Genomic DNA, 27,681 nt, shown 5'->3' on the forward strand with positions numbered 1-27,681 from the left:
GTTGATCCTGTTTGGGGGTCGTATTAGCAAAACTTTTATGGGTACGCGACGAAAGTTAAAATTCCTCTGAAATCCCTCCGAAGTGAAACCGAAACCTCCAGATATCCCTCCTCCCTCCAAATCGAAATTCTTCCCGCTAGGCTTCGGCACAAACCCTCCAGATTTGGAGGGAAATCCTCCAACTTGGCAACACTGGCCCCACCGTGGGGCTCACTTTCCGGAGGGTGAGCTGGGAACAAGGCGGAGCCAACACTGCTCTGACGTCATGATCCTTCTCTGGCCCTCGCTTTCTCCCGTCTTCGTTTTCTTTCTCCTCAATTTCGCGCCAAGCTTCAAAACCGAAAGTGCCAAAAGAGGTGCATGGTTGCTGTTGACAGAGGTTTTAAACCACATGCGATATAATGAGCGCAGGCTCAAGTACGTCTCACGACAGTGGAGGAGTTGCAGGAGACGCAGATGAACTCTTATTTCAGAAACATCTAAAAGGTTTGAAAAAGCACGGCACCCAGTGGGTCGGCTACGTCAGTTCCAAGGAAGAGCTTGAAGATTTCGAGCGTGATATCGTATCACTCAACCTCTCCTACGAAGCTGAGTCGTCACATCGTAAGACAAAGGAATCCCTGGACAAAGGTGGAATCTTTATTGCTCAAAACGCATGCATGTTCCGGAATGTAGAATGTAGGGTTTTACGTTTGTGTGGCGTTGAAATGAGTGATTTATCCAACCCCCCCCTCCCCCCAAAAAAGAAAAAAAGAACGTTTGGCAACATTCCCCTATTTTTTTTTATGTGCACCACTGTTACAATGTAACTGCACCCCACTCCCGTGCTTGCGGTTCTGGGTAAATTACAGGATGGAATTCTGTAGGCTGTATGTGACACTCTCTACCTGGCTACTGCTGGGTTCCTATTTGATTTCTTTTTTTGGGGGGGAGGGTTATGTTGTAAAAATACCTGGAGGTGGGGGGGGCAGGCATTTCTCGGGAGGGGGGTGCAGTCTACAACAGTATGCTGTACAGATTGAGGCACTCTCTGACAGAAACTCAGGGAGGGATGAGGGGTTAGGCACCCCCCCCCCCCCCCCAATGAAGAAGAAGGGAAAATGGCGGGCGCCCAAACCACGTGATCTCCAGGAGCCACTCACAGCGTCCCCGAGCTGCAGCGCGGGAAAAAAGCTGGGGCCCAGTGCGCATGTGCAGACCGATCTCCTTTCTCAACCTCCTCCCCCTTCTCTCCTCTGGTTTTTCGTCTCTCCTCTCGTCCCCCCTACCCCCCAGCCTCGTCCGTTTGTCTTCGGCGATTGCTGTAGAGCAACGATCATGCTGTCCCAAAGCAGACAATCAAAAAGCGATGGTGTATGACAAATCAAGTTTATTTGTCCTCGGGAACTGTCTCGAAAAAGCTACAGTACATATCTTTTTACGTCTTGTAATACCTCTGTCAGACGGGCACATATACGGCCTTAACGGTCACGGCCGTAAATGCATACTGTCATTAACTTCCTGCCAGACGGTCAGCAATAAGGCCTTTGGGACAAAACTGAGGTAGAAGGGCAACGGCGTTCCCGCAAGACCGTTCACGGCGTTCCATCGAAACTGCCCAAGCCTCGTCACCAAGCATACCATAAACAGGATTTAGCACATTATATTCGATAGTGCTTTATATTCGATATGCTAATTCAATTCGAAATAAAATGCTTTTTACCCGACGTAATGTTGTCATCTTTTTTTTCCGTCTTTTTCTGGCGTTTTTGCAATTTGCTTCACTTTTTATCCCACCTGTACAAGTGCTACGTTTGTAGTTACACCCTCGAACCACTGCACACGGCATCGCACCGTGTCGTCTGCATCCAAAAAGTCAGACGCCACTCAAAAAAATATCCAAAGCACTTAAAAGCAAATATAGTTTGCTGTTGTATTTTGAAAATACCAACAAAACGTTGTTTTCATGTACTTTCAGTAAGAAAAAACGTGATTTCAACGTTCACAGACTCGTTTATCGACTTGGACATCATCGACAAAATGCCTTCACGGATACCGTCTGGCAGCTCCCCAGAGCTTGGGGCCGTATGTAACTTACGGCCATTCCTTAATGCCGTAACTTTAAGGGCCGTATATGTGCCCGTCTGACAGAGGTATAGGCTTCACTGGAGCTTTAGGTGCTTCGACATCGAAGGGCAGTTCAGAAGCCAATGCTGAGCTATGTGCGTCGTCGTTGCCGATGGCTTCGGGAGAACTAAAAAAAAAAAAAATCTATTGATGATCCGTAACTCTGCACGAAAATCACTGCTATGATAGGCAATCGATCTTGATTTCGTATTTGAACACCAAAGCGCATTTGTCACGAATGTTCGTAGATCACAGTGAATGAACGGCTGCGACGTGCATGAGGAACAACTAGCATAGCCACACATAATTTGATTAGCGACATATCAGAAACGTACAAGTTATGGCAATGCACTGCACAATGAAACGCCACTAACATACCGAGTGACTCGTAAATGTTGTACGTAATTCACTTAACGTGATAAACCTGCATTACTTCCTTCGGTCACAAAAAAGTAATCAAACTTGTCTTACCGTTCACCTGCAGTACGTCGGAAAGAGTGCAGACTTCCTCTCTGACGATTTCTGCGTCCTTTGGAGGTGCAGGGATTCCATGTCATGTTCGTCTTCCCGCTGTTCTGATGATCAGGTGGATGTGCCATTCCGTTCTCACATTAGCAGTTCGCCACAATCTAAATCTAAAGCATTCAAAACCCTCAAACTACCCCTAGCGTCTGCGTGCACAACGGTTGCAGTCCGAAGTCCAAGAGAACACGCGTGGCCGGACAGACGCGATGTCTCCTCTGACGTTTTTCTTTCTCCTCCGTTCGACCGACCGTTTGGATACGCGCGCCTCAATCAAATGACTCTCGCCCAATCAGCGCGAAGGAAACTGACGCCAGTTCTTGGAGACGAGCATCCAAATGTTTATACATATAATGCGCAGCCAATCAGAGATCTTCCGAGCTGGCACGCCGGTGGTGACAATATTTTCGAGGCGGTGCGTTTCGCTTTAGAGCCGGCGGCGGCAGTACGTTATTGCACGCATCCACACCCTCCGTCCTCCACAGGCTGAAGCGCACTTCATGCTAGCGACCATAAAACGGTACGCATTTTCTTCTTCTTCCTTTTCAGGATTAGTGCACAGTGTCGTATACTAGGAATGTTCCTGGTATTAATGTTTTACGCATCATCTCAGTTATTCGCATACTTGTTCACATATTATATAATAATAAGAATATGTTATTATTATTACATACTTGAGGCGTTTCCGTCAGTTTACTCGTTAAATCGGAACACGGGCGTTCCTTATAGAACTCTATTGTGTGGTATATTGAGATGCAGATTGGAAAACCTATAGGAGGTAACAGTGGGCGTACCTATAGGGAGAACAGCGCCCATGTCAAGCATTGAAATTGCACCCCTGTCACAGCCTTCAGTTTTAGCCTTCAGATTGCTGTCGTGCGGATACGGTTAGAGTATCGACACTGAGGTCCAAGGGAGAGCCGGGGCGCCATCTTGTGTCGGGATTACACCGGTACCATGACTACCATCACCAGTTGAGGATCAAAGACGGCTAACATAATGATCGCTGTGGGGTAGAGAAGCATTCACCCTCTTTCTTAAAAATCCTGAAACTAGCACGTGCTATTTACGTGCAATGCGAAGCAGCAGAATTGGAGCTATCCATTAACTAGATGTTTCCAAGGAAACGCGAGACAGCAGAATTGAAGGCAATCATTATTGTTTGTTATTGTTATCATTTGTTGTTGTTATTGTTATGTGTTTGTTATTGTGTGTTTTGTTTATTATAGCATTGTTTGAAGTCGCCCTTTTTCTTAAAAATCTTGAAACGAGCACATACTATTTACGCGAAATGCGAGACAGCAGAATTGGAGCTATCCATTAATTAGATGTTTCCGCGGAAACGCGAGACAGCAGAATTGGAGGCAATCACTTCCTTTAAAATCCTGAAACGAGCACGTACTATTTACGGGAAATGCGAGACAGCAGAATTGGAGCAAGTCATTATTTACCTAAATCCATCCTCTTTGCTAAATATCCTGAAACGAGCACGTACTTTTAGATACACATCACTGAAATTTATGGAAGTGAGCCGAAGCTGAAACTGACGCAGTTCTAGAGCGTAAAAGGAGCGACGGGCATTATCGTCGGAGTACCACCTTTATGTAGCGATGCAGGTGATTGGAGAAGCCGTTGATCTGGTGGCCAGGTAGATCGTTTACCGACACAGATAAGCGGTAAGATAAGTCGAGAAATGTGTAGTTCTGATGTCGGCTCATTTCCATGTCAACGTTTTGCGATTTATATCGCGTACGTGCAGTTCTAATATTTATATAAAAAGGCTGTGAATTGAAGCATTGATTGTCTCCAAATCTGCTAATCGCATTTTAGCGAAAGCATCTAATTAAAAAGCTAATGAATGAATTTTAGGGAATAGACCTCTCCTTGTTTGTAAACAAATGAGTCACATTGTTCGACAGCGCCACCAATTTGGTAGAGTTGAACCACGCTCGAAGCTAGGGGGCGAACAAGGTCGCGTTCGAAAGTCACGTTCTTGAGGGGATTACGATTGTCCCTGAAAGGGACGCGACCTTCGGTCCTCTTTTTTCTTTGAATAGGAGGCAGCGAACAAGTGCCCATTTGTGGAACCTGGAGTCACTAAATAGGGGTACAGAGTATCGCGTTCCTTTTCCGCGCCGGAGCCGCTGTTCGGCGTCCGCGATTGGGCCGATCGTGTCACGTGCTTTCTCCTTCCAAGAACGCGCCGTCCATGTCGAGTACCCTCCATCCAAAACCGGTCTCCTCGGTCGCGAGCTGGCTCGACTGCGCGCTATTCTCCGGCGGAGAAGGGGGAGATTAGTGTCCCATTGCTATAGGCGACGCAGCCGCGCCGTACCCAGGATGACGGTCTCGCTCGCCGGTGTGGCTCAGTGTCGCTATACTCTGCTCCCTATTTAGTGACACTAGTGGAACCCAGCCCTCCTCTTCCGATTTGTTTCGGTTGGAATCCGTCTACCAACGTCATGATGACGTTTCTCGGGTAGAGGTATGTTTGTCATCAAGTAGTTACATGCGCTTTTCCACAGGTAGTCCGCCTGTCTGCATTTCCCGCCTGCAAGAATGGCATCAGGGCTGCTGTCATAGCTTTTTTATCTGTGAAGGTTAAAAGAAACACCATGTATATTACTGTGACTATCAACTGATGATGAAATGCGAACAATCAATGTACGTATAGCGTTGCCCTTGGTTGCCCACCCTGCTGCAGGTCTGCCCCCTTTGTTTGTTTTCAGACAATACTCACTTACTTTTACTTCGTTGCATCGAAATCATCGCAAAATCAAGGAAGCATCCTAGCGGCATAAAGTTGCGACTGTATACATCCGTCATCTGCTGAGACGAGACCTTCAGGTCGCTTCCCGGCAGATAGCGGCAGATGTAGTAGTTCTTCTATACGCTTGAGAGCTGTGAAATCGAGGCGCGCACGTATAGGTGCGCTCGCGTCGTGTCACGTGGTACACTTTCGGATTTCTCCAGCGTTCTTTCGTCTCAGGAAAATCCCCACGCAAGGCGTACGCTGTAGGAAACAATTGCTGTGGCTGTTTCTCGATACGCTCTACAATTTTGCAATTGACAACTCGGCCCTAAGACGAATAAGTTAGCTAATTAATTGCGCATAATTTATTAATCGGGCACAATGAGAAAATACAGGCGATTAGGACACGTGGCTCCTCAAAATCTGCAGTTTCTTTTCGCTGATGACGCACCGTCTTTTTTTTTTTAGGCCCCGGTGCCCGTTAACTTGTACACCTTGCATAGCATTGAACATCTATCTCACGCCGTATATAGTGTGAAAACGCCGTTGCTTTTCTGCCTTTGTGTGTTCCCTTATGTATACCGGTCTCTGTTGCTATTGGACAACTTAGATTATCCCATCAATTTGGTAATTGTACTTGAACTTGTAATACAACGGCTCAACTGTAGTACGAGTACAACGTGCTTTATTTGCGTCAACATGTAGCACGATGTCGACGTGGCAGTTGCTATTCACTGTTCTGCTGGCATCTGGCGTCCGGAGTGCTTCCACAAGGATCCGCTTGGAGGACCAGGGATACGTGAACGTAGTCGTTACCATCGATCATCAAGTGTACGAGGATAAGCAACTGATTCAGAACCTCAAGGTATGTGGAATTCCACGTGGACCATGGACCCATAAAGAAGACCGACAGACACGGACACAGAAGAACGACACACGCCGTGTCTCTTGCTGCCTCTCAGTGTCTCTCGGTCTTCTTCATGGATCTACACAAGCTAGCCTGCTCCCAAACACGGACCCCGTGTAATCTTGAGTGCTTGTACCTGTACTCATGCCCAAGAATTAGGGACAAAACGTAAAGCAGGCTTCACCTAAAACGACTCACATAGAGCCTGTGTATTTTGCAACGAAAAGCGCGTGCTACATATTCTGCTGGCTGCGCTTTGCATTCGTTCTCTAATGGCATGTTGCCTCTGCCAAGACAAAACTTTTGAGCATTTTTTTTGGCATGAATAGTGGCATCTTCAAGGTTCCATTCGGGTTCCAAATTTTGAATCTGTAAAGGGACCTTCCATCGCCGCACGAGCGCGTTGCGGCGAAGCCTACGTTCAAGGCCACGCGCAACCACAGGTTTGGGAAATGGCTCGCCGCAGAAGAGACTACAACAGATAAAGAAGACAAACAAGAAATAACAATACGAGGAGCAAAGATTTGTGTGTTACTTCACGTGGTAATGGTATAGGATATAAAAAGCTAAAAACTTGACAGTTGTCAGTCGTTAGGAGAACTAACATCTTTGAGGTATAAAGAGCAAACGTGTGTACATTATGGCTGTTACCAAGTCTGTTGGTATCTGCTAAACTGTGAGAAATCAAACAAAACATCAAATAAAGGTGTGGTTGGAGTGAACGGTACAACAAAAACAACAATAAATGATGACGATGAGATGGGGTGTTTCACCGCGGAGGTGCGCACCCTACCCCACTGCAAGTGGAACATTATGTGAAGATGATGAAGGAAGGATGAAAACACAAGAAAGAACTAAAATGAACGGCAAAAAATAGACCAACGACAGCTTAAGACGAGACATGTACTAATTTGCATTGGAAAATGTGATATCTGAGGTTCTACGATGTGCTAGAGTTGTCAAACCAAGTTTATCGAGGATAAGTTAATAATTATAGACACCAATGCGTCGGTCATATGACAATGACTCCAAGGGATTCGATGCTGTCATTCGGTCAATCTCTTATGTTTGAAAATTAGTGAAGCTAATTAGGTATACCATTTCAGTTAGCCACCGAACACTGATGCGACCGGCTAGGAAAGATATCCGAGAGGCCAGCTATGTTAGGCGCCCGAACGGCACGTCCGGGGCTCTCATAAATTTTTAATAACAACTGTGGCACCTAACAAAGGACAACCTGTATATCCTCATGTGTTTCCATACTGACTCCCGGAAGAATTCGAGGCTCGTTCGAGTAGACCGAATGTACAATCGTGCTTATGAAATAGCGCAAAAAAAAAAAAAAAAAATTCGACATGGTTGCAAAATTTGAGACATACAAAAATAAAAGATTTGACTAAAATTGGCGGGCTAAAGTGTGCCTAACGAACCAACATTCAGTTTGCTTATAGAAACAAGGTATTCTGAGGCACGATAGGTCTATAAGTTGAGTGAATGTTGGCGTGGATACACTCTAAGAAAGAAAGGTGTAATTTTCTACCTTTTGGGGTAGAAGTGTGTTGTCACAGATTCTCAACCCTTTTGGGGTAGAAAGTGAGGGGTAGAAACACTTCTACCCCTTCATTTCTACCACACTGGTGGAACAGTTCTACCCCTGAGTGTGAAGAGGATTCTACCCTGTTAGTGGCAAAATTCTGCCCCTACATGGTTGACTGTTATTCCTCTGGGGGGTCATCTTTTCTCTGCATATGGAAGACACCTCTACCCCAAGGATGAGAAATATCTGCCCATCTTGACGCTAAATATTCAACCATTCCCGGAAGACAGTTCTACCGTGAGTAGAACTGTTCTCCCTTATTGGAAGATAATTTTTTACCCGAAATGGTAAGAATCTCTGCTATTATTCGTGCTGTGCCTACCGGTGGCATATCTCTACCCGTAATGACGGGGCATTTAGACCTTGTATGGAAATATTTACTCCGCCTTTCATGAAGGACGTCTGCCCTTCTGAGAAGAACTTGACGTATAGTATTTGTGTGGATAAGATAGAACATGTACGTAGACAACTGTTACTAGTCACAGCATTTTATTAGCACGTCACAATTGGAATCGTACACTTGCGCTTACCAATGTGAAAGGTACATCCATTTTGAAGAAGCCTGAGCACGGAGACACGAAAGGAAACACGACACAACACAGACGACTACATTGTTGCATCCATCAGACTGCACAGCACTTGCATGGACTGTCTTGCACATAAATTCCACATGCATGCACCATAACAAGGGCATCGGGATAACTTCTGAGGGCTCGACGTTTCACACTACTGTGTCGCTCTAAATACACACGAATCTTCGCCCGGTCTATAATATCTGGCCGGAGGAACACGTGGCAGGACGGATGATTTCAACTGAAATGTAAATGGCATTAATAGAGCATTTAAGATAAGCGATAAATAATAACGACGGTACATGTTTCACTTCTCAGAAAAATTCAGAAATATGTTTACATGTGTGATTCCCTCAGAAATAGGCATGCAAAAAGAAGGCTAACCCGGCAGTGAACAAAAGCCAAGAAAAATATAAATAAATGACACAGCGCACATCTAAAAAACCATGACTCGAGCGATGAATGCCTTCTCCCACCAAACAGTGGCTCACCGTATGTTATGGCTCCGTTTCTTCATTTTCGAAGTGGATCCCGTAATCACATCCGGCGGGCGCTGATAAGGTGCCGTGCTAAAGTCATGGTGACCTGCGTGAATTACACAAACGCATTTGCTCATATTGCAGTTTCATAGGATGCTGAAAAAGTGTCAGACGACATGCCGGTCAACCCGAACACGCAATGCGCAAAACACATCTGACCACTGCATATAAGACGCTCGGGAAGAAAAATCTTGAATATCAAAATTACTCACCTGATTCTGTCCTAACTCCACCTTGCTTATGTTCATACCATTGCAGATGAACCGATAACACCTTCCACCATGCAGATGCGAATACCCGACTCAGCATAGTCATTAGGCCGCACGCATGGCCTTCGGTGCAGCAATGTCCACGTGCAAACCGACAGTCTGTCACTTTCAGCGTTCGTCTCTATACTGACCCCTTTTACACAATCAGCGATTCCGCGCAAGCGCAGACACTCTGTGCTAACACTCGCTAACACTGCAGACACTCGCTCTGGCTTATCTCTTGAACAGTGACCTCGAAGTTGGACCAAACGCCTTTGTGCGCAGGATTAGTAACCCTCAACTATTCTCGTCGCTTGAGTGACTCCATTTACACTTCCATTAGTGACCCTGCTACGAAACACACAAAAAGAAAAAAAAGAGTCACTTGAACCCTAATAGTGACAAGATTGCCACAGTGGTTCTACCGTTAGGGGGAGAGAGTTGAGCAAAAGGGCAGAAACAGCACAACTTCAACCTGCAGCCGGTAGAGGGAAAATAGGTCGGGAAGAACTGTTGCGCTTCTACCCGTTTTCAACCTTTTTTTCTTAGAGTGTATGTCGCGGTGACGTAGATGGTGTCGTCTAGACGAAAAAAATGCTGGAGGCTTGAAGGCTCGGCAGTGCAGAGAACCTATGGATACGCATGTAAGATGAGGGAAGTAGGACAACCATGCGCGCACACGCATGACGCTGAACTATAAAACCGATCTGTATATTCCGAAACTCCGAGTGGCTGAACACACCGTTTGTATAGACTGTCGGTTTCGTTTCTTCTTTCTCGCTCTCTCCTTTTTCCTTTTTCTTTTCTTTTTTTTTGGGGGGGGGGGGGGGGGCGAGGGGCTTATTAATACCTGAAGACAATTTATGATACAGCTATAGGATGTCAGGCTTCCTCGCGAACGCAGGAGCCTGTCTCTAGGGAGGAAAGCGCAATTGTAAAAGGCGGTCACATGTTCCGTTTGTATTATAACACATTACTCTGCTCTCTTTTGATCACAATAATGCTCGTTGCCTTGTCAATGTCATCTGCATTTTTTAGATACTGTAGATTTGTCGTTCACCTCGAAACTGCAAAAAAAGTTAAGAAGTCACGACTTCTGTTGTTTGAGTTTCATTTGCGATTTTGTGGCGACTTTCTGTTCTATCTATCAAAGTCTATATAAAAAAAAAAAAGTATCGTGCTACGTTGCTGTCTTTTATTTTCCATACTTAATACAGCTAACGCCGTAGTGGCTCAAATCTATCCCTATTGCAGCCTAATGCCGCGTGCTTTTCGACAGCCGTACTCCCGGCTTTTCTTTTCGTCAGTGGAGAGGGTTCTAGCAGGTGAGCTGTCTCATCAGCGTATTTCTTCTGAAGATTTACTATCTTGATCCAGCCGTCATACATGCTCGCGCTTTCAGCAGACTGCTTGGGACTGTGTTAATTGTTCGCTGTCGCGTCTTTTTTCATTCGATCATCTTTGTTTCTGTAGGTGTGAAGAAAAATTTATTGACTAGTTGATAAGCAACTGCGTGCACCACGTACAAGTCAGTTGTGTAGCATCGATTGCTAGTACGTATGAGTTGAATAGATATGAATGAAGCACGATGAACATTTGATTTACACATTAGAGTTAGTGACGTCTTCATGTTGGGAAAAACTTCGCATGGCTGCATATGCGATTACAATGTCCTCCTTTTAACGTTGAAGCCAAAATAATCGGGGGCACTTCAAACCACGTTACTCAAGCTGTGACGCAACATTTGCCTCAGCTTGCCGTCGTCTGGATCTTTGGACGTCGTTCCCTATTTCCGTTCGGGGTCACGCTCTACTGTCCGTACATCTTGCATTTGTTTCCCAGATCTAGAAACATAGTTAGGGCGTTTAACGTCTCCTGCCGCAGATCTTTCCCTGCAGTATCTTGCTCAATTCTTTTACAACACCTCTGAAACGACCCCATAACTGTGCTAGTTCATCTCTGGTGTCCGAGGACAGGGCTGGGGTCGCAAGGCGTGGTAGACTCTCAAGTAGTAAATCGTCATTCTTCCCGGTTAATGATGTGAATTTAGCAATTTCCGTTTTGCTGTCAGTGAGCAGTCTGACGTTCGCACCAGATCCCTTTATAATGTCTGCCAGCTTTCTCACGGACGTGTAATATATTCCTTGTATATTCCCATACAGATTATCGAATACCCTTTTAGCAATTATTCGTTCTGTGGCGTACAGGCAGTCTGAAGACATGTAGGAAGGCCCATCTGTTCGTACTCCCGTCGCAGACTACCAGAATTCTCAGCCGCAGAAAATAGGGGCACAAAAGCTCTTGCATACAGGAACAATAGCAAGAACGCGCGCAGAGCGAATAAGCTATGGCAACGTCCTAGCATACTTCCTACTCAAGACAAGACCGCGGTGCTATCAGGTCCAGTAGATATCTTGATGAACAAGGAATGATTTCATTAGATGAAGTATGGAAGGGAAAAAAAGTCACTAAAATAAAAAAAAAAAACAATAAGTCGGTCGTTACTTTTGTGCACGGGTTTCGTTGATAGCTGCTGTAATCGCCCTCGCCTTTCGGTCTGTCGTGTGGTTAATGCAGAAGTCGTGATGAAGCGGGCAACTCAACAAGATACAGATAAAATAATAATTCTGCGCTTGATGCCCCGGTACGAGTACATCATGAGCCGCGCAGCAGTGGCCGGTCTGCAACCGCTGTAAGAAAAAAAAAGAAAAAAAAACAAAGAGAGAGAGAGAGAGAGAGAAACTTCAGTAGTCGAGTGGCATCGGCGAGTCCCGGAAAAGAAGCTGATTATCGCACTTATCTCTTATCGCTCTCAAAGCATGTACGCAGAAGGTGGACGGTTGTTTTGCTGTGAGACCTACAGACTCATGTATTTATTTCCCCTGGCGGCCATGGAGGCAATACAAACGGGAGGTTAGCATTTCGTAGCATAATATTAACATAGCAGCATACAACCACATGAAAAAAATGTGCAGATACGTGGAGGTAAATAAACAAGTACATGAAACATTTTGGTCAACTGGAGCAAACAATGACAACACGTACAAAGTGGAAATTTAAAACAGGCAATGCAGCGCAATGGTCATGCCAGCCAGACGCGTGAGCCTTCCTCCTTCATCTCCCCCTCTTCATCCCTTCCCCCAGCAAAGTGCCGCCAGTGTAGGCATGCAGATCGCTCCAATTTCCACGTCACCCCTCCGCCCGCAATAGTCGCATAAGCATTTCTTTTGTTTGGCATCGGTAATGGAATGCATGGAATGCTCTTGAATTAACGATCCTCTTCGGTATTATTATGATAATCAATTTTGTGAAACAAACACTCACAAGTTATTATTCGGCCAGTGGAAAGCAGACGCAGATGTACGGCAACATGAAAAACTCAGTGCGGCACCCCCCATTGTTCTCTATAGAACCCCGCTTCATTGTCCCTGATGTTTTGCACATGAAGATACGAATAGTCGAGCAGCTTCTTGAAAACCTGCTCTGGAAATGCAGGACGTAGACACTGCTAATAGAGTGCGCGATCCAAAAGGAAAAGACACGTCCGTGAGAAAACTGGTGGACATTATAAAGGAAACTGGCGCGAACGTCAGGCTGCTCACTGACAGCAAAACGGAAGTTGCTTCATTAACAGGAAAGGATGTCGATTTACTTCTTGATAATCTACCACGCCTTGGGACTCCAGTCCTTTCCTCAGACACCAGAGATGAACTAGTACACTTATGGGATCTTTTTAGACGTGTGGTAAATGAATTTGAGCAAGATACTGCAGGGAAAGATCTGCGTCAGGAGACGTTAAACGTCCTAACTATGTTTCTAGATCTGGGAAACAAATGCAAGATGTACGGACAGTAGAGCGTGACCCCGTATATACATGTTTTTTCGCATCACGCCGCGATGAGCCACATGCAGCAGCGCTGACTAGGATGGCCTTCTAGCCAAGGACTAAAAAAGAAAAATTGTGTCTTAGAGAACCTACATCATCGGCGAACAAACAAATGGGACGCAGCATGGATGGGCTAAAATATGTTAAACGATAGAAGAAAATTCATCTGCGCTACAGGCTAGGAGATATCAGAAACGTGACGTCATGTACTGGGAAGAAGATGGCATCCAAGAGCCACGTATAAGTGTCGAACTCAACCAGCGCGTGTCACGCATGTTAGAACGGAAATCGGGAACGACGTCCAAAGATCCAGACGACGGCAAGCTGAGGCAAATGCTGCGTCACAGCTTGAGTAACGTGGTTTGGAGTGCCCCCGATTATTTTGGCTTCAACGTTAAAAGGAGGACATAGGGGTTTTTCCCAACATGAAGACGTCACTAACTCTTATGTGTAAATCAAATGTTCATCGTGCTTCATTCGTCTTTATTCAACTCATACGTATTAGCAATCGATGCTACACAACTGACTTTTACGTGGTGCACGCAGTTGCTTATCAACCGGTCAATAAACTTTTCTTCACACCTACAGAAACAAAGATGATCGAATGAAAAAAGACGCGATAGCGAACAACACAGTCCCAAGCAGTCTGCTGAAAGCGCGAGCATGTACGTCTGGATCATGATTGTAAATCTTCAGAAGAACTACGCTGATAAGACAGCACACCTGCTAGAACCCTCTCCACTGACGAAAAGAAAAGCCAGGAGTACGGCTGTCGAAAAGCACGCGGCATTAGGCTGCAGTAAGGATAGATTTGAGCCACTACGGCTTTAGCTGTAGTAGTTGACCAAATTTAGCTGTATGGAAAAGAAAAGGCAGGAAAGCAGTCGAACGATGTATTTTCTTTACTTTTCTATTTTTTTTTCGTTGTCTGAAATTGTGCTTGTTTTGAGAGATTTTGAGAGATGACGACAACAGAAAGTCGCCAGATAATCACAAACCAAACAAAAACAGCAGAAAGTCGTGATTTCTTAACTTTTGTGTAGTTTCGAGGTGAACGACATATCTACAGTGTCTAAAAAATGCAGATGACATTGACAAGGCAACGAGCATTATTCTGGTCAAAAGAGAGCAGAGTAATGTGTTGTAATACAAACCGGCCACGTGACCGCCTTTGCGCTTTCCTCGCTAGAGAGGCTCCTGCGTTAGCGAGCACCCTGACATCCTATAGCTGTATCATAAATTGTCTTCAGGTATTAATAAGACCCCCCCCCCCCCAAAAAAAAAAAAAAAAAAAAGGAGAAGAAAAAGGAAAAAGGAGAGAGCGAGAAAGAAGAAACGAAACCGGCAGTCTATACAGACGGTGCCACTCGGAGTTTCGGGTATATAGATCGGTTTTATAGTTCAGCGTCATGCGCGTGTGTGCATGGTTGTCCTACTTCCCTCACCTTACATGCGTATCCGTAGGTTCTCTGCACTGCCGAGCCTTCAGCCTTCAGCATTTTTTTCGTCTAGACGACACCATCTACGTCACCGCGACATATCCACGCCAACATTCACTCAACTTATAGATCCATCGTGCCTCAAAATACCTTGTTTCTACAATCAAACTGAATGTTGGTTCGTTAGTCAATTTTAGTCAAATCTTTTATTTGTGTATGTCTCAAATTTTGCAACCATGTCATTTTTTCAGTTTCCTTTCTTTTTTTGTGCGCTATTTCATAAATACGATTGTACATTCGGTCTACTCGAACGAGCCTCGAATTCTTCCGGGAGTCAGTATGGAAACACATGAGGATATACAGGTTGTCCTTTGTTAGGTGCCACAGTTGTTATTAAAAATTTATGAGAGCCCCGGACGTGCCGTTTGGGCGCCTAACATACCTGGCCTCTCGGATATCTTTCCTAGCCGGTCCCATCAGTGTTCGATGGCTAACTAAAATGGTATACTTAATTAGCTTCACTAATTTTCAAAGATAAGAGATTGACCGAATGGCAACATTGAATCCCTTGGAGTCATTGACATTCTCTATGACCGACACATTGGTGTCTATAATTATGAACCTATTCTCGATAAACTTGGTTTGACAACCCTAGCACATCGTAGAACCTCAGATATCACATTTTCCTGTGCAAAGTAGTACATGTCGTCTTAAGCTGTCGTTGGTCCATTTTCTGCCGTTCATTTTAGTTCTTTCTTGTGTTTTCATCCTTCCTTCATCATCTTCACGTAATGTTCCACGTGCAGTGGGGTAGGGTACGCACCTCCGCGGTGAAACACCCCATCTCATCGTCATAATTTATTGTTGTCTTTGTTGTGCCGTTCACTCCGACCACACCTTTATTTTATGTTTTGTTTGATTGCTCACAGTTTAGCAGATGATACCAACAGACTTCGTAACAGCCATAATGTATACACGTTTGCTCTTTATTACAACCTCAACGATGTTAGTTCTCCTAACTGCTGTCAAGTTTTTAGTTGTTTATATCCTATACCATTACCACGTGAAGTAACACACAAATCTTTGCTCCTCGTATTGTTATTTCTTGTTTGTCTTCTTTATCTGTTGTAGTCTCTTCTGCGGCGAGCCATTTCCCAAACCTGTGGTTGCGCGTGGCCTTGAACGTAGGCTTCGCCGCAACGCGCTCGTGCGGCGATAGAAGGTCCCTTTACAGATTCAAAATTTGGAACCCGAACGGAACCTTGAAGATGCCACTATTCATGCCCAAAAAATTGCTCAAAAGTTTTGTCCTGGCAGAGGCAAGATGCTATTAGATAACGAATGCAAAGCGCTGCCAGCAGAATATGTAGCACGCGCTTTTCGTTCCAGAATACACAGGCTCTATGGGAGTCGTTTTAGGTGAAGCCTGCTTTACGTTTTGTCCCTAATTCTTGGGCATGATCTGTAGCGTATTCTGCTAGCCGCGAACACCAGTTCACCTGAGTTCTAAAAAAAATTAGGATGATCCATTGGTAGATCCTTTGGAAATTCGATAGCATAAGCCTTTGGTTCCTTCTTCGGCTTCCTCCTTTCTATTTTGCTTATTTTCTTTGATTCATTCCTGTGCTTCCTCCTTCCTCTTTTGCTTCTTTTCTTTGGTCCCTCATTTATCTTAATAACTATACCGTTTTTTTTACTCATTCGTCAGTCAAGACCCTGAGACGGTGATATGGACCTGTGGATTGTGTATGTACACTACGTGCGCGGGCTATTCATCGATGACTCATCACGGAAAACAGTGTCGTCATTGGAAACATAGCTGGGGTCCTTTTATACATAGCTATAGGAGTTGTTTTAGTTTGTGCAAGCACTGTGATGTCGGCGACATTCATCATGGGTTGACTATCGCCGTATCACCTTCTTCGTAGTTGCCTGAAACGTGATAACACGGGAAACCTGAACCATTAGATTAGATAAACAAAAGGAAAATGGAGACGATAGTCTCGGCACAGCAAAGACCGCGGAACACCACAGTGAACACAGTTGCGGATGAGAGAATTAAATCTCCAAGTGGTGTCACCTAATTTTCGTTATGCAGCACCAAAACATCGTGCTCCGTCGGTTTTTATAAAACCTCCTCGCGGAAGGCTAGGCTTTTGGCACATATTTCCAGAAATTTCTCTCACACAAGTTCTTGGATATGGCAAACACCTTTCGTAGATAGTGCTAGAGTGTAACAGGCTCTTTGCAGACGTCCAGTCATGAAGCATCGAAATCCTTCTCCACATACATAGAAGTGCTGTGCTTGTCTTGTCTACATGAGCACAATGCATGTTGCACACTCTATCCGTTCTGTCACAAGACACATGGTTTGTTTCAAGCAATAGTTTCCCCCAAAATCGACCTCTGGGGTAATACCAAGGTTCCAAGGGGGGTGGGGGTACATAGAGTATATAATGGATACATGTCTATGGATATATGCATCGGTACCCGTACTGTATTGGACTACCTCAAATATTGTAGGGAGGTGTTGCAAAGGGGGTAGGGAAATCCCTGATCTAGAGTTCAGCTTGCTAGCCGGCAGCAGCCCCATCTCCCCATCCGATTTTTTCTGTGTATGTGTTTATGTGTGTATAAGCGTTCCAAATAGTGCAGCAACAAATTACGGTTCAGTTCGACTTAGTGACACTCATTCGTTGTAAACGGCAATTTTCGTATAAATTCACGTTCTTCGTCAGTTCGCGAGGCTCCAAATTCACGGAAAATCACGAAATTCACAAAAATTAGTTCATCGCGAAAATTATTACTTTTATAGTAACTGAGGAAGCAAACTAAAAATAATTACTGCGGGTTGATTCAAACTAGATGTCGAATGTCTTGCGTTTCACATACAGGGTGTGTGCAGAAAAACGTGACCCGCATTTTTACATGTAACTCGTTGTCTACTTAGCCGAGGAACTTCCGGTGGCGCACGACGGCGTATTTATGTGTGCGAAAGCTACAAAAAAATCCTGGGAGCCATACGCAGTGTAAAAAAATAAACCGAGCGCGAATACATGGGCTTCCATGCATTAGAATAGGGCGGTCATGACAGTGCATGGTAGTGCATTTCGGTCTCATGAGAGTTATGTGCAGGCACCGCTAGGGGTACTGCCGATGAGCATCCATGTGGGACATCGTTTCGATTTATGCACCGATGGGACACCCCTAGCGGTACTTGAACACAACTCTCGTACGTGCACCACGTTGCCCTTTCACATACACCCTATTGTCCACCATGTTGCCCTATTCTGATGCACGGAAGCCGACATTTTCGTTGTTCCGTTTATTTTTTAAGCTGGGTATGGCTTCCACAATTTTTCTACAGATTTTGCACGCATAAATGCCCCGTCGTGCGCCACCGGAAGTTCCTCGGCTAAGTAGACAACGAGTTACATGTAAAAATGCGGGTCATGTTTTTCTGCACACACCCTGTACAATAAGCTCTTCTATCTTCCTAGGATTTGCTGAACAGTACGTCAGTGTTCCTCCACAGAGCTACAAGAGAGCTGGTATACCTCAAAAACGTCACCATCGTCTTGCCTCACACGTGGTCTAATGACATTCCGTCCGAGCCCATCTCAGGAGACATGCTCTCCAGTGCAGACGTTCGAATTGTCAACAGCCAAGAACGCGCTCCGTACACGGTACAAGCGATGGGTTGTGGAGAACGAGGAGAGTATATCGTCCTGCCGTCACAGTTTGTGGGCAATCTCACCACCTCCACTAAGAAAGAATTCAAGAAGCCTGGTACTATTTCCGTCCCCTATAGTCGATTTTGGAATTGAAACTTATTCTAATCGAAATCTATGTCGTTTACAGAGCAAGTCATGACGCACGAATGGGCCCACTTCAGGTATGGAGTCTTCGATGAATTTGGCTCGCCGGGAGACGCTCAATATCCTTCGACGTACATTCGGGATGGACAGGTAATTTGCGAGCACTGATTACGCAACTTTCACTGGGAGTGTCAGTGTGGTGGGAAAGCTGATACACCGTACCGTCTGTTTTTGCCTCCATGCAGAACAAGCAAAATGTCTGCAGTGAGAAGATCGCCGTTAGTCTCCAGACGGATAAGGGTGAACCCTGCGACTTAGTGGACGGATCTCCTCAAGAAGACTGCATTGATTTCTCGGTCGTTGATGAATTCACCGAAGCAACGTCTTCCATCATGTTTATGCCGGTGCTGTCATCGGTATGCGAGTATGCTATTGCAGTTCCCAGTCTCAGATTTTCTCTTTCACATCCTATGGTGGGGGGATGAGAGGACCCCATGGTGCCAACAGCTGCTAGATGCCAAGAAGAAAATACGAGTGGGGGGCAGTGGCGCCTAGAAAGGAGGGGGGAGGGGGCTCGGCCCTCACTCCCACCTACCACGGACCGACCAACGCAAGTCGTGCAAATCTGAGGAGGATAACATTATGTATATGGGGGAGGCAGGGAGATCTAGCATGACGATCGCGAAAGTTCTTGCTGTTCCTGGTACTTATCTAAGCTGCATTCTTGAACACTTTTGAAATTATGAGGTTCTCAAATTACTTCCAATCTCGTGACGCGGCATCGCCGGCCACGACAGCCAGTATGTAGATAATAGCGTTTTTAACGTTCAACTATTCTAGATTTTCATATCTCATCATGCTGTATGCACAGGTATGTGTGTTTTGGAACAAACCGTGATCAAGGGGCTTGTTGGGTTCGTTCGTACCCAGTCCCCCCCCCCCCCCCTTACTTTGGAGGTCTGGCTACGCCATTGGTGAGAAGCACTAGAAAACAGGACACGGCGAATACACCTCATACCCACGTCTTCTCAATTTCTCTCCTCAACGACAACTATATGCCCCAAGGAGACGATAACGAAATTCCAAGAAGCTCTGTCCTAGCGATATTCTTCTGGACCGGTACATTATACGCTGATTGACAGAACAGCCGTCTCTCGAGCGTCTTCTAATGGCTTTACGCATGCTGCAGGCGTGTAACAGCACTTTATTGTTGTAAATCATCGTGCTTCTTTTTGAGTGGATTTGCAAGTGTAGATCATCGTTGCTGAGCATGAAGACAATCGTTGTGCCCATAACAGGTCTACACTTTCTGCGACGATGACGAGCACAAGCACAACGCCGAGGCACCGAACCCACAGAACGCCTTGTGCGACTCGCGTAGCACCTGGGACGTCATTTCACACAATTCAGATTTCAACGGGTAGGATCCGTGTTCTCTTTATACAAAGCATGCGTTCTGTGTTAATCTCTGAAGCAGTTATTGAGTAGCCATGAGATAATTTCGCTTCATTGAATATTTGCGCCTGCGACGCGTTCGCTCTCTTCCAGAATCAAAGAAGCTGTCGCACTCCAAGCAACGACGTTCAGAGTACTTAAGTCACATGTGAAACAGAGAGCAGTTCTTGTACTGGACACTTCGACTAGCATGGGTGTAAGTGATTTTATTTAACGTTGAAGTATGGCAGTCATCGAAAAACTACTGTTCATGTTCCCAGGCAACTTGACGCTTGCGTTGTGGTCGTCGGTTTGTATGTTCCAGCCTCGCAACAATTACTTTCCACCATTTTTAGCTGAAGTTTGTTTCATGCATTTTTTCTAATCTTTCTCTCAACAGATTAATAATCGTCTGGAGTTGCTGCGATGTGCCGCGGCGCGTTACATCCAGGACTCGGTTCCCGATGGAACGGAGCTGGGCATTGTTGAATTCAATACCAAAGCCACCATTAATGCGAACCTTACTGAGATCAATCGCAACGCGAGGGCAGATCTGAGAGCGAAGTTACCCCGGACATTTGATGGGTACACAGCCATTGGAAAGGGTCTTCACGAGGGCATCAAGGTAAGCTAACGTAAATAATGTATGAGGTCGTTCATAGTTCTGGCGAGTTCATTCGTGAGTGTAGTTCACTTTCGCAAATTCAGAAAGCCACTAGCGTAGATTGAACAACAACTTTATTGCGAGATAATGAATGGGGAGTTTTATCGCCTGGGGCGATACTACCCCATATACCCCATTGCTGGTGGTGACGCGGGGAATGAAATAATGGGCCCCTTCACAGTAAGGATCGAAGCATAGGTGGGGAAGTTACTTTTATTTTGTAGTGCACTACCGTTACTCACTACTTTTTCAAAAAGTAACGCGTTACGTTATTCGTTACTGTTGCGGTAGTAGGTAACGCGTTACTAACGCCGTTACTTCTGATAAGTAATGCCGTTACTTTTGCATTACTTCACCCGTTGTCCTTATAATATGTACCATTTTTGGTTGAGTCACATAAGTGCATTCCGCAAATCAATACAAGCAATGTTGAGCACAAACAAAGGTCACGCATGAATACAACTTACATGTACGATTTACTGCAACGCAGAAGTAGTCGATGTTCAAAATTTTCATCTGTGAGCTTCGCCCGTTGGGCTGAGAGGACGCCTAACGACCAGTGAGTGGTCCTTGTCAAGGTTGATAGAGACGGTGACCTTTTATCTCACACAGTATAAATCCAAACAGCCAATCCCTTGGTACTTTGTTACTTGCGGCTATTTTTCTGCCGCTTTTGCCCCATTCGTCCGAAAAATACCAGAGGGAGTGAAAAACAGAGATGGTAAACAAAGGTGTCATCTCAACCAGGGTAGGTCAACAACCCTCTTTTGCGTTCTTCGTGGGTGTCGACGTGACCTTCTTGTCAATGTTGAAGATGAATAGAAAAAAATCGGGGATTTTCCCGGATACTGTAGGCACGGTCCTCGCTCAAGCTTTCAAGTTTAGACGATGAAGCAATGTTTCCGAACACGCAGTAACGCATAACGGCGTTACGCGTTAGTTATTAAAAATGTAATAACGTTACGTTACTCATTATTTTTCTCCCAAATGTAATGCGTTACCATATTTCACTACTCGAATGTAACGCGTTACCGGTAACGCACTACTTTGTAACGCGTTACTCCCCACCTATGGATCGAAGTGCTATGGTATCCAAAAAGGTGAAGAGAGCTTTGAGGCCAGAGCGTTGGTGGGCTGGTGGGGGGGATACGTTTATTAAGAAAAAAGAAAGGAAAGGTCAGCCAGACGGAGGTCGGCTTGCTATTCAAAAAAAAAAAAAAAAAGGAAAATGGGGGAAGGAAAGAAAAGGAGAAGAGAAAAGGTGGGATGGATGTGGCCAGGGACCAAGCAATTTTGTGAGAGAGAGGGGGCGAGAGTCCAGCTCGTAAAGGGACTCTGAGATTACGCTTCGGGAAGGTTGGTAGTGTGGGCAATGGAGAAGAATGTGCTCTAGATCCTCTAAAGCACCGTAGTGACAGCATCTGGAAAAGACAACTTGTCTCAAGCGGTAACGCCACTGCGCTGTAAAAGCCACATCGAGGCGCATTCGATGAATTAATGCGGCATCTTGACGAGACGTATATCGAGGCATGCGGAAAGCGAGCGCTCGACCAACTATGCTTAGCATAGCTGGGGAGGAAAATGTCAGCGGTCCATTGGCGGGAGCCAGGGATTGATTAGCGCAGATTGAGGAACAGCTAATCGTGCTTAGACTATTAGACTGTAATGAGCGTTCAGTAAGGGTACCTCCCAGGATGCACCCACTAGTCATCCACACTTCAGGACGGAAGATTCTCTGGAAGGGCGCTTCTCTCTCTCTTTCTCCTTCTGAATCCTCAATTTGGTACTTTGTTTGGTGTTTCGTGGGAAATACGGCATCTTCCTTTCTCGCAGAAGCAAGAAAACGGTGCAGTACGAGTCTCCCAAAAGCCAAATACAACAAATCCCAACAAAGGAACATACGTTTTTAATACGAGGGCTGTGCAGTACACATAATTACTTAAGGTCCTTACATCAAGCTTATTTTTCAAGGTCCTCGAGCAGAACGCTACAAGTATCGAAAACTCTGTCATCATTTTGATGTCAGATGGCGAGGAGACAACAGGGCCTTGCATCGCGGACGTCATGCCAGAGTTGCTGCGGAAGGGTGTGATAGTGCACACCCTGGCTTTGGGAACTGACGCGGACAAAGGGCTAGAAGACCTGGCTCTTGCTACCGGAGGCAAGTCCTATGCAGTAACCGAAGAAAAGGCGCTCGTCTTGGAAAACCTGGAAAAGGCCTTCTTCTCTGCCTCCACAGCTCAGCGGCCGGTAGAACAGAAGCCTGTCACTGTGAGTCAAGTACAATCTTCAAGGGGAAACGATAAGAAAGTAACCGAGACACACGCACTGAAATATGCTCTCGTGTCGCGAATTACAAGTATACTGAACTAGAACCCGAGGCAATGAACATCGCTACTTTGAATATTCTCAACCTCCACGTTAGACCTTCGCACATGTCAGCTCTCACGTGATAGCGTCCTGGAGGGAGCAGTCAACGAGGATTCGAGTGTTCGGGAGGGCCTTTGATGCCAAACGATTAGATTCAAAACTACGTGCCGTGTAATAGTATTACCTGTTGGGCTAGTTGGCTCATATTTAAGATAAAACTGGTGACGGCACTGAGTTAAGACAAGGACACGTAGAGCCACAGGACAGGCGCTCCTATCCTGTCTAGTTCTACATGTTCTATCGTAGTTCAGAGCGGTCGCCAGTTTTTTTTATTGAATACGTGTCATGGGTGGGATACCCTTGCGATGAAATTGTTCGTTGAGGTTGATGAAAAAATAATTGGGAGAGATTGAATTCGTCGCACGACAAATTCAGCTACTCCCATAAACAACCCCCCCTCCCCCCAAAAAAGAAAAAAAAACAGGGAAAAAATAGGTAATCGGTAGCTTGGCATTGTAGTCCATGCAGAGTGTACGCCTTTGCTCTTGTGCTCTTTCCGTCCCGGCTGGTATCGGGTTAGTACCCGGCTAGTACCCTTGCGATGCGTTTAATAGAGTGAAAGAAAAAAAAATGTTAGCCAGGCTATTGCCAATGCTATTCCGAAAACGAAACTGAAAAATAAACAAAAAGAAAGAAAAATAAAGGAACTGAGTATAAACAAAAGAAATAAAGGAAAGGAAAAAAATGAAAGAAAAAGTATAGGCAGTGCAGCGCGGCGGGGTAAGCCATTTACAGTCAACCCTCGATTTATGAACCTTCGATTTATGAATTTCCTCGTTTTATGAACACGAGCACGGGGAACCAAACTTTTTTCATTCATTTTTCCCTCGTTTTATGAACCTCGATATTCGAATAATGAACGGAATTTCAGGGAACCAACTAGGAGTTGCTGAGCGTTTTTGCCCTGAATTTATGAACGGGTCGTTCCGAGGTCAACAGAAACCTTCAAAGGAATAATTCCGTGGTCTTATCAATGACGCCTGAACGGAGAAAACGTTTTCCAGGTATTGCACCCTCGGTTCTTAACCCCTCGAAATCCGAACAACAAACGGGTTTTCCGGGGTCGCACAAGGTGCGACCAAGTGTTCCTGACCTCCGTTGATGAATAAGGTGGTGGCTGTCACCCGGAGATTAATAAACGGAGGTTAAAAATCCCGGAGGAAATCCGAGACCAGTCCAGTGCGAATGTGGTGACATCTCTTCTTTCCAAGATTGACACAGCGGAAGGCATGGTCCAAAGCAAAATTAAACAATTTATTATTCCATAGTAAACAGAGTGTGAATGCGCTAACGTCTGTTCTTTGTGAGATTGATACAGCAGAAGGCATGGTCAAAAGCAAAATTACACAATATATGACATTATAAACACAATCCCAACTCGGAAATACTGTTGCATTTGCTCGATAGTACTCAGTTCACTGAATTTTCGATTTATGAATCCCTCGATTTATGAACGATTTTTCGGGGAACCGAGGGTGTTCATAAATCGAGGGTTGACTGTATATGCTGGCTACACAGTGTTGCTGCACTGTAATAGATTTTGCAATGGAGCTTGTCCAGCCGCATGCCGCAATCCCGGCAATAGCACAGAGTGATATAATGCGTCTTAACATATCTCATAATAAGTGAATATACACTAAAATGCTAGGGTGCTAATATATCGAGCACATATCCAAATATCCACGAAATTCGTTAAATGGACCACCAGTAGACCAAACAAAAGGGTGAAAGTGCTACTCCTGCGGATATCCACTGGATGTAACTTGGATCCACACAAAACTCCAGTGGATTATCCAAATATCCACGGTGATATATGTTCTGGCCATTTTGGGGACATTGGTGGTTTGCTGGGTATAGTGGCATGCGATATTGTGTAAATAATTCCTTCTCCCTCTTTCTCCTGTGTACGTGAGTGAAGGCAGTGGATTATCCAGACAGAATCACAAGCATGGAAGGTTTGTAATAATTGGGGAGGGAGGGGAGTCATATTACAATTCCTTCGTTATGTACTATTGCCGACACGTATCCAAAGCTGAAATAACAAAGGCCGTCCTGTAGGGGGTGCGGAGGAAAGAAGGGGAGGGTGTTTGTTGTGTGTGTGGGGGGGGGGGGGTCAAGATAGGTCGCTGAGCCCGGTGGATGGCATCGCTATGATCTTACAAGAACGTTGCTTTTTATAGCTTATGAAATACACCGTCTGCAGCAGATTGTAAATTGTAACACGGTAAATTTAGCGCTGGGTCTGGGGATACACAAAAGCTATGTGGTACTTACGTCCAGTGTTTCTCTCTCACATTGTTCCCAGTTGCTTAACAAGGTGATTCCTCTGGAGGGCGACACGACGTCGCTTGTCGTCACCGTCGACAGAGAACTTGGAAAGAACCTAGAGTTCCTTGCATCTGGGGCCGCAACGGCAGTGACAGCCAAAAGCCCATCAGGCAACCTTTATATTGGAGAGTACGACGAGGACCTCTTGCGTCATAAAGTGTCCACAGGTGACACCGCGGAGGTACATACAGCGATTTTTCTCAGCAAGGGCTACAAGAGGTTATCTCGCAACAGAGTTTCATTTTAATGACATTCACGACCGTTACAGCCTGGAAAGTGGCATGTGGATATCAAACACGACAACCAATCTAGCAATAGATCTGTCTCTATCAACGTGGTATCTGAAGCCAAGGACCCGCAGGATCCTCCTGTCCGTATGCGAACCTTCTACAGCACCACAGATCTTTCCTATGCACGAGCTTCGACGCAGTTAAAGATCTTCGTCGAGTTAAAGAAAGGAGAGCAAATCGTGAAAGGGGCGTACGTTGTAGCAACTGTTACGACTCCACTTGGCAACCAGGTTCCCGTGCGGCTTACGGACAGTGGAGTAGGTGAGATTCCTCAGGCATAGACATGTTTTCTTGTATCACGAGTCCATATGCTTTTATTTCAAGGTGCTGACATTGCTGAAGGAGATGGGATCTTCTCTGGTTTCTTCGCCAGCTTCAGCAGTCCCGGGCGGTACACGGTAGAAGTTCGAGCATACGGCGATGAAAGCACTACTTTGATAACACCGAAACGTTCGTCCGGTTCTAGCTCTGGTATAGCCTTCTACCCTCATAGCCCTGTAGATATCATAGAGCTAATGGACGTGCGCTGGGTCAACGTTTTTCACTAGCACCGTCAGTAATTCTTACTATCTCTTGATGTCACTTTTAGGAAGACACAAGGTTCGTAGAAGTGCTGAACCATTCGCTTTTGAAAGGTACGACAACGGCGGTGTCTTTGTTGTCAGGCAAGTAGAAGCAGCTCTGGTCTACCCTCCGTCCACGATTCGGGACCTCCGTGTCGAACAAGCTTTTTACTTGGAGAACGATACCAGGGCAGTCAGTCTGACGTGGACATCTCCTGGGGGCCACTTGGACGAAGGAATTGGTAAGCAGATACAGTGGCTCTTGTGGCACAAGAGCTCCATGTGAATGTGCTTTAACGAAGTCACGGTTACGCTCATTATTGTTGGGACGTCACAATACGTGCTACAGCAGAACCTATGGCCATGAACTGTGCTGTCACTACGGTTTTAAACGATAACAAAAACTGCTCGTATATTTCGTACTTACAACAACGGTAGGCTAACTTACCACGGTACTGGTCGGGACAAAAGCTTACGGAACACGGCCTCTCGTGTATTCCGTTATCGCAGTGCCATGGCAGCGAACTGGAATGGACAAAATTAGAAACAAGAGCCTCGGTTCGCTACCGCAGGGACTCATCAACGAAGAAATATGCGAGTGCTGTGTTCCGTAAACTTTTGTCCCGAGCTGTGCCATGACAGTCAGCCGGGCCTGGAGCCTACTTGGACGAAGTGTGCATGTGCTTTAACGTTGCTTTAAAGTCATGCACGCTCACTCATTACGCATGCTTTTCTCTTGTGGCGACGTCACAAGACGTGCTACAGGAGAACCTATGGTCATCAACTGTGCTCACTCAACTGTTTTAAAAGATAATAACATTGCTCGTGTATTTTGTTCATACGAGCACGATAAACTTACTTCATTCTATATAATTTTCAGGCCACAACATCACCATCGTTGCCAGTCGTGACCGAACAGTTCTTCAGGCGAAAGAAATGACGGGCGACTTCTACACGGTCATGGTATATGACGTCGTGAACGGCACTCTCCGCCCTCAATCGTCTGGAGAACCCCATGAAGTGACTTTCCTCATCCCGGACACAGGGTTGCCTCCGAACAGGAGCGCCCACGATGTGTACTTCACCGTGAGCACCTGGAACTCCGACGGGATCAAGTCCAACCGGTCCAACATCGCGACCGCGAACTTCTTTGATCAGTTTGAAATGGTCGTCAAAGAAAAGGAGTCGACCGTTTGGGGGAAACTCATGGCATCTAAGGCTACCGTGCACGTCGTCTCGGCTTTCGTAGCTGGGGCCTTGTTCATTGTGGTTGTGGCTCTCGCGATCAATATTTTCGTAAAGAAATCGCAGTCTTCCAAAGGCGAGGAACCAGTCGCCGCATATCAAGCTGCTTCGATGAAATGTGAAGTGGAAAAGGCTTGCAGGAAGAACGCACCCTGACGATGATTTACTTATATGTTCTCTAATGGCGTCTGTTTTTGCGATGAAAATCTTACACCACCTGGACACGCCATGAAAGGACTGCTGCACCACAGAAGCGGGGCAGGAGAGCTTGTGTCAGTTGCAAGCCCGGCGAAAGGCATTTGTGCCTGAGGTGACCGCATTAAAATGAAGTTACATTGTTA

The 27,681-nt window shown here is 45.6% G+C and overlaps 1 protein-coding gene across 1 annotated transcript; it reads left to right on the top strand.

The window, feature by feature from the left end:
* Positions 1-3,037: 3,037 nt before the first annotated feature.
* LOC135393928 (calcium-activated chloride channel regulator 1-like) lies at positions 3,038-27,681 on the top strand. The gene is made up of 14 exons (XM_064624280.1): positions 3,038-3,148; positions 6,086-6,245; positions 18,069-18,357; positions 18,430-18,536; positions 18,632-18,802; positions 19,685-19,806; positions 19,935-20,037; positions 20,221-20,445; positions 22,456-22,755; positions 25,220-25,423; positions 25,511-25,793; positions 25,857-26,003; positions 26,122-26,337; positions 26,976-27,681. The coding sequence occupies exons 1-14, from the start codon at positions 3,129-3,131 to the stop codon at positions 27,494-27,496; spliced, it is 2,868 nt and encodes a 955-aa protein (XP_064480350.1). The 5' UTR covers positions 3,038-3,128; the 3' UTR covers positions 27,497-27,681.

This window comes from Ornithodoros turicata, chromosome 5 (assembly GCF_037126465.1).
Source record: "Ornithodoros turicata isolate Travis chromosome 5, ASM3712646v1, whole genome shotgun sequence".
NCBI classification, from domain to species: Eukaryota; Metazoa; Arthropoda; class Arachnida; order Ixodida; family Argasidae; genus Ornithodoros; species Ornithodoros turicata.

Bases quoted from the DNA above. Each gene is read 5' to 3' on its own strand.
- LOC135393928 (XM_064624280.1), top strand. From the start codon at position 3,129: ATGCTAGCGACCATAAAACG. The intron at 6,246-18,068 runs GTATGTGGAATT...CTATCTTCCTAG, and splicing joins AACTGATTCAGAACCTCAAG to GATTTGCTGAACAGTACGTC. The intron at 20,446-22,455 runs GTAAGCTAACGT...TTATTTTTCAAG, and splicing joins GTCTTCACGAGGGCATCAAG to GTCCTCGAGCAGAACGCTAC.